General features: G+C 39.2%; 1 protein-coding gene across 1 annotated transcript; it reads right to left on the bottom strand.

The window, feature by feature from the left end:
- Nucleotides 1–1037: 1037 nt before the first annotated feature.
- LOC110445736 lies at nt 1038–13160 on the bottom strand. Its single transcript, XM_021490515.1, has 2 exons — nt 12945–13160; nt 1038–1280 (listed from the first exon to the last, which is right to left on the bottom strand). Exons 1-2 carry the CDS (start codon nt 13158–13160, stop codon nt 1038–1040), a joined length of 459 nt encoding a protein of 152 aa, XP_021346190.1.
- Nucleotides 13161–13393: the final 233 nt, after the last annotated feature.

Here is a 13393-nt window from a genome sequence, read left to right as displayed (position 1 = left end):
ATCAATTTTGTTTAAACTGAGGTGTGTGGATTCCCCTTCTTTGGGGCAGATTAGTGGGGCCCATTAGGGGAAATAGAGGAAAACATTAAAGATCCTTCTCCTTCTGTACCGTTGAAGGGATTTTAACCTAACCAAACTTGTTTTAGAGAATCTTTGGGCAAAGGGAATTGAATATTTATAAATGGAAGATGCAACTTTGTTACTTGTACTCCTTTGTTAAACCTGAATGGTACTCAGCAGGTTTTAAATTGAAAAATAAAATACCAGGTGAGCTATTAAGGTCCCTGGGCCTCTTGTTTGTCAATTTGAATAATATTTCTGTTCATGTAAAAAACAAAATCAACTCTCTTTATAAATATATCAGGTGACCGTTAAGGCCCATTGGCCTCTTGTTTAACCTGGGAGCAAAACCCATTCTTGACAGTCTAACGGTTACTAATACTGTATAACATGGATTGTAAAATTGAACATAGTGTAAGTATACCCCACGCAACGAGGTTAGGGGGAATATACTGGAATCAGCTTGTTTGTCCGTAGAAAAAGTTTGTCCGGACAACTTCTTAAGTACATGTAATGCACCAATTTCAACGAAACTTTCCAGATACGTTAACTACCATCTGAAGGTGTGCATGGAGATATATATTTTGTCTGTCCTATTCACCCATGATAATACCCCCTCAAAAATCAATGTAAACAACACATATATGCCGGTAGCCTGTTCTTACACGATATAATCGGTACGTGATATGGGCGCGTTCGTGTGAAACTACCATTCACCCTTCCTCGTTTAATAATCCGCTGCACCCTGTATTCAGCCTTCTGCATCTTCTTCTCATCGTCTGAATTCTCGGCAATATGGTTAGTTTCATATTCTGTTGCTGTTCTCCAGCCCAACTCTGAACCATCCGCTAGCTTTATTAACTTTTGACGATACTCTATTAAACACACCCTTTCCGCTCTCTTCTCCTGTGCATTCATAGCCGCCGGGTATCCTCATCCCTCAGAAAACTCTCCGCCTCCTTGATCTTCTGTTACACTTAAACATTGACCTTGTGTTGCTCTTCGTTTCCCTTCTTTGTGAATGTGTACGCACTGTCACTAATGCTCTCTATTCTCGCTATCTGCGACTCACTTTGCTGCCGTTGGTTCTCTTTTCCCTGGTCCTGGAATTGGTTGAGCTTTGCCGAAGGTAAATGCTCCATTTGTGTGAATAAAGAACCTTGACTCTCTTTCACTTCGTTCCTCACAAATCGGGCAATGTCTTTTTTCTGCTGCTCTTTCTTAAATCGACCGTATTATTAGGCGTCTCAGGCTAGAATGCCTTCCGTCCTATTCGAACCAACCACGTTACATCCGCTCTGCCACACGTAAATCTCGTGCACCCTATTCTTCACATACCGATTCAATTACTATGCATTTCCACTTTCGCCTGTATAATTCGCTATGTATATTCATTATTCTCAAGCCTCACGCCTGTCCGACACCTATAGCTATTAGGAAATGAAACATACAAACAATTATTAACTGCAATACTACAGTTGTGGGATCGCACAACGTTACACGATGTGTGCACGAAGTGCGAACGATAAAAAATTGGACGATCATTGCTTGCGCACATTTGTGCAGACGATCGACGTGCGATAACAATCGTGGTTGTTGTAAATTTAGGAATGGCTTAACAATAAATACGGTTTCGTGTTTAAACTTGATTTTTTGGTTTGAGCTTATCTTTTAAGCAAAACTGTTTCATCTGGGCTACCAAGATTTGGTTTGCATGAGTGTTTTTTTATTGGTTACCTTCATTGTATACACTTACTTAAGTATATAGACTATATACTTAAATAAGTGTACAAAAAGTAGCTCAGTCAATAAAGAAATCATTACTGGTGGGAGAATATGGATTTGCAATGCTTTGCCTCAGTTATGTAGAGACAGTTCTGGTCTATATAGGAGCAGGACTATTAGTTACCCTTTGGCTTACAGTTCTAGTTTTAATTATTTATTTTACTATATGCACTATACGTATATTGGATATGAGCTGTGCGGATTTTTTTTTTCATTCCGTAATATTCATCAACCAATTGTATCAAACCGCACATTTGTGCAGAGATAGGTTTGCAATTGTTAAATCGCCCAGTTGTGCGCAATATATGCGGAGTGTGTGCGGGATATTTGAAAACTGGGTGCGTTCGATTACACAATTAATACACATCGCACATGAACCGTCGAACAGCCCTTATATGGTTATCACGTGACCAGTTAAGTATTCCGGTAGCAACAATTCATCTGTTAAAGTTTAATAAAACCGTCAACTTGTTTAATATGCAGGTAGGGCGTGATAATTGTACCTGCTGCCCCCAATTGCATGATCGTAAGAGGCGATTAAATTTGGGACCTTATCTCCTTTCTAAATAACTTTCTTCTTCCTAATGTCTCCCTTGACAATGCCTCACTTCTGGCCATTTGTTGAGCGTTCGCCCCTGTGAGGAAGGCTTTGAGTTCTGTCCCCTGGCCGAGACATACCAAAGTCTTTAAAAATGGTAGTTTCTTCCCCCTGCTTAACGCTCAGCAAATTAGGAGTGGGACGACTGGTCCGCCCGTTGTCAGAATAATGTGACCAGGTGGGGCGTCCTGCTGGGTGTCTTTGGCAGAATGTTTCAGTGAGTTAGCACTATAAAGTCGGTATCAGTTCCGCGCTATCACAAGGAGACAAACACGAACATAATTATCGCAGCCTCCCAAAATACAAACACATACACTACACGCATGCATCTTGCACACAGGGGAGGCCGTCCTTAAATGACCTTAGCTGTTAATAGGACGTTAAACAAAATCAAACAAACAAACAAAATGTTTAATATGCAATTACCTAGAGAGTCGGTAACACATAATTATACATGAAGTTGAAATATATAAAGTGACGAATGTATAGATTATAATCATTTCGCATGATAGCCATACCGTATATTACTGATCGCAAAAGCAGGGCTTCAACAAGCAAAGATCTGCAATACGATTTCTTCAAATCAAATGGCATTAATCTGATGTTTATGACCTGATGTAATTTTCTTTATTTACATAAGAAAAAACGTTTATTCAGTTCTGTATAAATATTTGATTTGATTCAAAGATTGGTGAAACAATTTGTAGTTCGAAGGATTGCAATATAGTCGACGTAGCATATGCTGCGGGTTAGGTCTCCTCATTGTTTACCCCTACGGGATCGATAAAAGAATATGCATGATGTTGTCAAATGCATTTAATGTGTAATCCCCTGCAGAATTGGGAATTTGCTTGTTTAACTGTCCCTGCAGGTAGGGCGTAAGAATTGTACCTACTGCCGCAATTGCATGATTGTAAGAGGCGACTAAATTTGGGATCTTATCTTTTTTCTTCTTTCTAAACTTCTTTTCTTCTTCCTAATGTCTCCCTTGACAATGCCTCACGTTTGACCTTTAGTTGAGCGTTCGCCCCAGTGAGGAAGGCTTAAGGTTCTGTCCCCTGGCCAAGAAATACCAGAGTCTGTAAAAATGGTAGTTTCATCTCCTGCTTTACGCTCAGCAATTTGGGAGTGGGACGACGAGTTCGCCCGTTGTCAGTATAATGTGACCGGGTGGGGTCCTGCCGGGTGTCCTCGGCAGTATGTGTCAGTTGGGTAGCACTACAAATTCGGCATCAGTTCCGCGCTATCACAAGGAGACAAACGTTCATAGCGCAGCCTCCCAGAACACACACGCATACACTACATGCATGCATCTTGCACACAGAGGAGGCCATCCTTAAATGAACATAGCTGTTGATAAGACGTTAAACAATATTAAACCAAACTTAACCAAACCAAACTTGTTTAACTTTCTAAGGGGGCACATAAGCGATCAAAATAAATCTCCTGTCACCTTTACAACGTTTTGGATCTTTATATTTTCTGTCTACTTCTTTTCAACCTTTTTGTGTCCTAGCTTATGGCCAGGACACATTACCTTCGTCACTGGTGGAACGTTCATCATGTAAGCCAAAAATGAGGTATTGCCAAGAAAAAAAGCGCTACAGGAAACAAAAGGCAGTTAGATGTAAGAGAACTTTGGGCTGCTTTTGTGTCCCCAAGTAAAGACCACAGCAAATCCCCAATTCTGCAGTAGTCTATACAGAAGTCGCCTCTCCGTGACAGACCGTTTTTTAACATTTAAAGAGTACAACGGACCACCTGGTTAAACTTGAAACTCGCATTCGTGATAATTTTTCCAACAAAAAAAAGCATTTATTTGCTGTCTTTTGTTTTAACTAGAGAAAACATATTATTCCACATGTTAGTACGGTATCATGACAGATCTTTACAATAGGGAAATATACCCAATTTTGTAGAGAATTTCATTTTTTCAAATTAGCATTTCAGATACCAGCTCAGCAAATAAGGAGTTGGACGACTGGTTCGCCCGTTGTCAGTATAATGTGACCGGGTGGGGCATCCTGCTGGGTGTCTTCGGCAGTGTGTTTCAGTGAGGTAGCACTATAAAGTCGGCATCAGTTCCGCGCTATTACAAGAAGATAAACACGAATATATCGCAGCATCCCAAAATACACACACATACACTACACGCATGCATCTTGCACACAGGGGAGGCCGTCCTTAAATGACCTTAGCTGTTAATAGGACGTTAAACAAAATCAAACAAACAAACAAACAAAGATACCAGTTTTTCCGACATTACTAAGCAGGAAGTATACCATCAGTCACACATTTTGGCTTAAAAATCAATAGCATAGTAAAATGACGTGGGTCGTCCACTAAAGAGTCTCATTTTTTTGTGTCGCCTTCAACGCGAGGCGACATATATACATTTGTCGGTATTACTTTGTCGGCGTCGTCCGAAACAAGGTTTCCGTGCGACAACTTGGGTTCCATGTGGTTGATTGCATTAAAACTTGGTACACATATTGCATTCCATTATAGCTCGAAAAGTTCGTATTTCAGAAGTTTATGTGCAGTTATGCCCCTTTTATTGCCAAATATCTTTTTTTATTTTTTAATCAAATCCTTTCACATTTTGTACGGTAATGCTAGAAGCAATAATGTTCAACATATATTACGGGTTTTTCTGTCGAGTTACAACTTGTCTTACTAACAGCGCTGAGCAGGCGACACATCCACTCCCGTTGAATTCTTGTTGTTTCAATTATTCCAGTTGTCCAAAAAAACTAAATTTACTTATATTCGATTCAACATTATCCGTTTTACCCCTTAATAAATATTTAAAAGATAAATGCTTCAAAGCTCTCGGTGAACGGGGAGGAAAATTTTCTCTAAAATGTCTTCTAGTGCCTTTGAGTTTAATGAACTCTTTTTTTTTGGTGAACGTCTTATTTTTGTGTCGTTTGCCCCTTAGTGACACGAATTGTCGATTGGCCATAAACAATACAAAAATAAAGTTTACAAAATATCACATCCATGTCCCTCATTTTTGTACATACCAAGTCATACTACAATGTATCAGAATTTATAACGTACAGTATGCCATGAAGGGCTGATGTTATCATTAGACGCATCAGACTGTCAATGGCCAGTATTAAGTCCTGCTCCTCCTGTATGTTATCACGGCCAATCTCCATTACTTGTACTCCGCGAGGAATACGTGTTCCTAAACAATGTTTATCAGTCCGAGTGGGTCGTCAAATCAATCTCCTGGAACTCCTACGTGAGCATCGTGATCAATAGGAGACACGAGACTATTATTTTGTCCTTGCTTTTGCCCAAAGATATATATTAGGGATGGTGCACATATGGGCCCTTCATTAATAGCTAAATACATTGTCCCCAGATGACCCTAACTGTAACGAGTAACCAAAACCTTATCAAGCATACGATCAAACATTTCGAGGTTGTGATATTTTAGTTAGGTGGTATTTTCCTTAAAATGTCTCTCAGTGGTCTTGAAAAGCAAATCAAACATTTTGGAAGTAAAAATTATCATGAATTTCAGTATTATTAAATAGAGGTTTGCAGTATTGCTACCAGCAAAATGTACTCTTGTATGGCTCATCGTCGTTTAAAGTCAGTAGGGTCATATAAGTATTGTAAAAAAGACAATTACCGTAAAAACCCACATCAAACAGTAACTTGTAGACTTAAAGGTAACTATCAGACGGATAATGTGTTTTAATCCCAATGTTTTAAAGCATGGTAACCCACGCTCTTGTATGCCCCTATTGACGTGGAGGAGACAATCTATGGTTATCTGTTCGGTATCGTCACGTGTAATGCCACACTTTCCTGCGGTTATATATCAGCACGTGTCGGGGTTTGCCTTGTGATTATTAGATTCCCTACTCTCTAATGCTATTTTGCCGTCTTGAATACAAGTCCAGGCATCGACCAGCGTCCGTAATTAATATAATTACCTTACTCGATTTCGACAGACATAAGACCTCCCATCTCAGATCAAGAAGTTCGAGATCTTTCCTAACCCAAGATCTATTATCAAGGGAAATTTGCAAAAAACTTCGATTCAACTGTTGCATTTTTGCATGTGTTATCGTTTTATGAAAATATTGTAATTATTTAATTGATACACACATGTTATATGTCGTGTTATTGTGTAGAAAGCAATACTTCAACTACTTAATTTACCGCAAGTAAAGAATATTATACTGCTATAATCATTCAATGACCTTACAGTCTTACGATGACAGTCCATGATGGATCGGAAAACGCCAGGAGCGCTTTAAAGTGCAATTAAGCCCCTGCAAGTCGTAAGAGGCGACTAATAGGGATCCCCTGAGGAGTCTGTAGATTTCCTCGGTGTTTTCGACCCTGGGGAAACTTAAAAAATAATCGGCTGTCCCAATTGCAAACTCGATGTTGTTTTTTCGCTTTCCTGCTTTACTTTTTTTCGGTGGTGTCAGCTTAAACACTCGTTTTCATATGACCCTAGCTGTTGCGAGGACAATAGATCCTAAACAAACGAACGAAATTAAAATGCAATTATATTGAAATGTAACCCGGCCATGGTAGTACGGCTCCCTCCGATCACATTATTATAATAATATACATGTAGGTGATCCTTTAATAACAATGTAAGAAAAAGTTCTATTATTTTCTATCCTCTCTAGAAATCTTTGGGTTTCAAAGATTAACAATGACACACGTTACTTAACAAACCAAAAACCTTCATCATTAGAAGGAGAATACATTATTCATTTATAACGATGATTGTTGTTTAGAAGATGCTATTAATTTAGAATATAGATGCCACTACTTGTATTCTTCATTTTTGATTAGGAACGCCAAGAAACAACGACTCCTGTCATTTTCTCGATATGTCTTTTTCATACGGAGCAGTGATTTTTTCCAATCATTTCAACAGGGCTCTGAGTTAGTTATTTGGGGGGAAATCACCGAGCAAAATCACGATTTTTGGAAACATGTTTTATTTTTTATCAATTATTGATTTCTGGGGAAATAAAGCATGAATAATTAAAACAAAAGACGTCACACCTTCCTTTATGAATATCATGTATATTTGGTACACACACGGTTTTTATATCCTTCGGAAAGAGGATTTCAGCTCGCTATGCTAAAAGCTATCAATGTCACGCAAAACCCCAGGTACATTGTATGTATGTAATGCAAATCAGAAATACGTCTACCACCGTACGAAACACATATGTCCGTGCTGGTGCTTACGTCCAAATATGTTTGTAGCGGGGGACGTTATAATGTATGTGTGATCATCGACAGTGTTAAGCTGACAGGATTGTAAGCTTAAGTATACGGCATGTATGTATGTTGTGTCTGTACAATGTGTACCTGTGTCACCCTGACCTTTGTTGCTGTTCCCTGTCTGAGGTCGATGTTTTTGTCGTGCATTGTCCGTAGTCGCTTGGTTTTTCGTCAGTGTTCGTTGTACCTGTGTGCTTCTGTGAATCCTCTGTTGTGATTGGTCCTTCAGTTTTCGTATTGTCAAATGTGGGATAAATGATTGGTGGTATATTGTACACGGGACAGTCGGATGTATGGATTTGGTTCCTTTGTGCTGTCACATCTTTTCGTCTGGTATATTTGGGGTTAGTTTGGTATTTTTAGATAAGGACCTAGTCGGGATGTGGGACTGACAAACTGGGCCAAACACGCTCCTGTTACATGTTTATCAAGCAGGATGCATATCTTATCAGTTCGTCTATTGCGATCACTATTGTACATGTACGTCTTCGTGCGCCGTGAACGAGTCACATTTATGACATCTCTAAAACCATTGAACCGCTTTCAATAAAGTTTTACAGGAAGGTTCCATGGTCGAAATCGAACCTAACCGTCATACTGGAGTGCAGCAGCAATATCAAAATAAGGATGCCTACATAAAGAATTTGCGCTACCGATTCGATTATGTGTCAAAACCTTTTCAAAGACAAACGGTCTTAAACTAAGACATGTTTTCATAGAATAAAAAACCATGGAATTGTTTTCTGCCCAATTATGTAATATGCCTAAATAATACGTGCAAATACCACGGGCGGGTGTTAATTGTTTTTAGGTCACCTGAGACAAAGTCTCAAGTGACCTATTGCGATCGCCTTTTGTCCGTCGTCGTCCGTCGTGCGTCCGTAAACAATTTACATTTTCGACTTCTTCTCCAAAACCCCTGAACCAATTTCAATGAAATTTTGCAGAAACTTTCCATGGACAAAGGTCACCAGAAATAGTTGCCGGTTTGGTCCCCGACCCCCAGGGGCCTGAGAAGCGGGGCCAAAAAGGGTCTAATTGACTAAAAATTTCAAAAATCTTCTTCTCAAGACACAGATATGGTAGAATCAAATACTCTTCATAGATGGAAGGGTCTTACGGTGCTTTACCAAAATTGTGAATTTCTTGACACTGGGGTCGCACGTTTACCCCTGGGGAGGGGTAAACTTTACTATAGTTTATATAGGGAAATCACATTTTGGACCAACATTTGTTAAATTTCCATTAGAAATAATTCAATTTGGGTTATCATTATCAGCATTGGGTAGCAGTTTGATAGTATGCACATATCAGCCCTGACTGACCCCCCGGGGCTGATGGGTGGGGCCAAAAAGGGTCGAATTGACTGAAATATCAAAAACCTTCTTCACAAGACCAAGATATGGTAGAATCAAATACTCTTCATAGATGGAAGGGTCTTAAGGTGCTTTACCAAAATTGTGAATTTCATGACCCTGGGGTCTCACGTTTACCCCTGGGGAGGGGGTAAACTTTGCTATAGTTTATATAGGGAAATCACATTTTGGACCAACATTTGTTAAATTTCCATTAGAAATAATTCAATTTGGGTTATCATTATCAGCGTTGGGTAGCAGTTTGATAGTATGCACATATCAGCCCTGACTGACCCCCCGGGGCTGATGGGTGCTGCAAAAAGGGTCGAATTGACTGAAATTTCAAAAATCTATTTCTCAATACCAAGATATGGTAGAATCAAATACACATATGACCCCTGACTGACCCCCCGGTCAAAAAAAAGTCTTCTCAAAAACCCAGATATGGTAGAATCAAACACTCTGTATAGATGGAAGGGTCTTAAGGTTTATGACCCTAGGGTCTCACGATCACCCCCCTGTAGGGTTGGGCCCAAAGGAGTCAGTGTGCTAAAATTTATTCATTTTCCTTGTTTAGAATCAGAGGTGCTAGTTTCAAATACTTTTTAGTCTTAAATGTGTATGCTAGATATTGAATAAGGTGGTTTTATTGTTTTTTTGTCACTGATTATTATTTCTGTTTGTGTTTTAAACAAAATCAACTCTTTGTATAAATATAGCAAGTGACCGTTAAGGCCTATGGGCCTCTTGTTCATATAAACTTTCCAACATTCCGTATTGAATATCTATTTAACATCTTTATTTAAATGTTCAGGTTTGGGGAAAGAACAAACCTGCTGTAACCACTGCATGATCGTTGGAAGCAAATAATGTCGGGCCATCTACAAAATCGGAAATTTTCCACTGTATCTTCTACTAAGAGGATATTGAAGAGACTAAAAAAATGATCTGTTGCCCCCATTGCAACACTAAGGATATTTTTGTTGCCTATCTTTCCAGTTTTCTCCATTTGCTATCTAATTTTCCTGCCGGCAGTGGCTTCGTAAGCTCATTTCCTGATATGACCATGTTTTTGCGAGGACTTTAAACCCTAGCAATAGCAAACAAAGTAATTGAAATGTTATTAGAAATTTGTACAAGGCTTCATTACACTATTTTAATACACTCTCGTATATTTTGATACGTAACGTGGTTACTAGGAACCCACCCACCCACCCAAAGTCGCTTCGCACCTTCGGTGCGCGCAATACTTCTTGTATTTTCCCAATTGGAAAGGAACAGGTTGTTGTAAAATGGCAGTTAAAAAAACACTGAACCTGTAAGATATGCATATGAAATATTTTCCGAAAATATTGATCAGAAGCTACAACAATTTGTTGTTGATTGGATACCATAACGTATGACAGACAAATGCTCAGAGCTCTTAAAATTGTTTCATATTTTTAACCAAGCAAATTACACGCTATTTTAATTACTTTTATAGTTCCTGTGGTGACAAATGAAAAACTGTTCAAACGATTTGCAAGCTTCACAGATTGAAATGCAGATAAATTAAAAGGCAAGTTGCGGTGGAAGAGTTTGAAACCAACTGAATAGGATTGGATCGAGACGAATATCAATGAAAAAACTAGTATAGAAGAATATCAATGAAAAAACTAGTATCCATGTTGGTTGTAATCTATTGCATGTTAGCAAGAGGACAATAAATAATATACAGCATTTGATATAGCTAGCATTAGCCACTCTAAAGCGCTTTACAGTTTATAGATATACAATAAGCATTAACAATAATCAATACATTTTTTGAGGATTTCGCAGGAGCTGCCTTATCAGGCGCTAACTACTAGTCATATGCCACCTTGCTTATATCTGTGTGTATGCCTGCGTGTGTGCTGGAGATGTAATGTGTTCTGTTTGTAGTGGGACCGTGCTTCCAACGGCATCATTTATAGTGCCATTGCACTTGAATGCTTCATCACAGATACCGCAACATCCACCCCAGACCAATTTATACTCCACCTGTAACGAAAACTATTTACAAACAAAACGTCAGCGCATAATCCAGGAGTGATATAACGGTAGTTTGTCCTTCCCTCCTGTCCTACACTACACGTATGCATCCTGCACACAGGGGAGGCCGTCCTTAAATAACCATAGCTGTTGACAGGACGTTAAACAATAATAAACCAAACTAGTCCCGGGCTAAGATTCTGTAACATCCCAACCTCGGCTTACGCCTCGGTTGGGATTATGTTACAGAAACTTAGCCCTCGACTGAGATAACCCGATCTAGCTCAGTTACAGGTAAAAAAATCCCGAACCTTTTACTTAAAAACATTCAATTTCGCCATTGTCTACACGTATCCAGTCGGGGCCTCAAATAAATACGGACCCTTAACTTCTAAAGCTGCGTTTGTATGCTTCCGCGTAAACAATGTAGTTCGTCCTTACAAAGAATAAAACATAATTCACAATAAAGATCAAATTTTATCTACAATATAAGGAATCTAACGACATCAAAACAGAACATAAAAAGAAGAATATAATGCAGGTAGTCAATTTCGATGTGACGTCACACTTCGAATCAAAGAAACTTGTTGCCACGAAGTTTTAAAAGAGCTTACATTTCCTCGTTAGAGTCTTAGGATTTGACGTCTGAATCCCCGTCTAGGTGGATTTACCACTGGATTAGTGTGATTGTTAATTGTGATATTGAACACACCGCCATGGATAACCTGTAAATAAAGATCTTTCGGATGTCTATTGAGCATACATGTTGGATTGTCGGTACACGTATGGGACGCGACTGTTTTGACCTCGATATGTCATATTGTTGTCAGTAGTGTTACAAAGCATAGAGAAAATGATACTTTTTTGTGCACTTGTCATTGCTCGGTAATTATTCAAAGAATTCGGATTTTGTGACCGGTGATCTGTACTGCCTGTGTGTCAGGGATGTCATTTTACAGAAGTTTCTGACAGAGATGTTTCCTACGGAAGTATTACATGTAGTAAGTCTTTTCTCACATTTTAAGTTCGCATTGGCTGTCATGTTTCTCATCATACTTTTTAGCTTGTTCTTGCCCACAGGGTATCTTGCGAAGCACTGATCGTAGTTTTTTTTATCGTACTCGCGGCCAGTTAGAACGGGTGGTAATTTTCAGAGAAATTCGCTGGTCTCCTCTTCTTGTATGTTTTGTATATTTTTTTTCTTTCTAAATAGCGAAATGTCTGCCCCTGTCCTAGTTTTAGTTTGCCTCTCATTATACTCCAAGAATTCTCTATTTACTTCTTGTTCGAATCTATGATGAACGTCACCTCAGCACAGAGCCCTGTGCTCGAATGACCTACCCCCTCATTCCGAACAACAAAGTGTTGTTGAACCATAGCGTGTTTAGAATGGAAATTGGTGAATCGGAACCCAGTTCCCCGGCATCGTAAAGTACATTGATATCCGCGTCGGGATTCGCATCTGCTGTTTTTGGTTGATTTCCAAGACCTTGCTTTTAGAATTTTCTTTGTTTGCTTTTTAAAGTGCTTCCTTTTGTTGAAACATACAGATGTTATTAAACTTTTACCGTACTTTTTTGGTTTACTTCCCCTTTCAAAATTTCCCAACATTCCTCTTAGAGTTGGCTCGTATTCAGACCCATCTTTTTGTCTAACACTCATGAAAAAATTAGAAGTAGATCAAGCTCTTCGTGTGGTATTTCCGATATTTCTCAACTTTCCTGCTGAGTTGTAAAAAAAACTATGTAGCAATTTTAAATGTGCGGATGTTTTTCTTTTAGTACTTTCATTTTCGTTTTCTGTTATAAAATCGTCTACGTCGTCTGTTGTGAAAGCGATAAATCTATTGCTTTTTTTTTTACAGAAGCTTTAGATGGACGGGGCTGGGATCTTCTTAATTTAGGCAGATCCATATGTAGCTCGTCATCTATTGTCAAACTCGGTCCGGAAGGGGTGCAGATGGCGGTAGCCCGTGGGGGTGGGGCAGTTTGACTGGGTGGTGGAGCGGTTTCACTGGGACTCGGGGGTGGGGCGGTAGCACTGCGACGCGAGGGTAGGACAGAATCTCTCGTGGACATGTTTTTAGGTGGTGAATTGTGTGGATCAAAACGACGTAGCAGTTCATCATCAAATACATGGTCATCAAGACCTTTGATTAGTTCGTGCCTTGAACATCTTATAATTTCACCATCAAACGAATGAATGACGTAACACGTATATGTGCCTAAGTTTTTTTTTAATTGACACAACTTTACCATGCTTTTTATTTTGTCCAACATGTACTGTATCACCAATTCTGAAGTCCATTTTA

This window comes from Mizuhopecten yessoensis, unplaced genomic scaffold, assembly GCF_002113885.1.
Source record: "Mizuhopecten yessoensis strain PY_sf001 unplaced genomic scaffold, ASM211388v2 scaffold2329, whole genome shotgun sequence".
Classification (NCBI taxonomy): Eukaryota; Metazoa; Mollusca; class Bivalvia; order Pectinida; family Pectinidae; genus Mizuhopecten; species Mizuhopecten yessoensis.
The sequence above is the reverse complement of the archived record's forward strand: the minus strand, read 5'-3'. Positions and strand labels throughout refer to the sequence as shown.

Excerpts from the sequence above, each read along its gene's own strand:
- LOC110445736 (XM_021490515.1), bottom strand. The coding sequence starts at position 13,160 with ATGTCCACGAGAGATTCTGTCCTACCCTCGCGTCGCAGTGCTACCGCC. Across the intron at positions 1,281-12,944 it reads CCCGTCCATCTAAAGCTTCT|AAAGAGCAGCAGAAAAAAGA; the intron begins GTAAAAAAAAAA and ends GGTCGATTTAAG.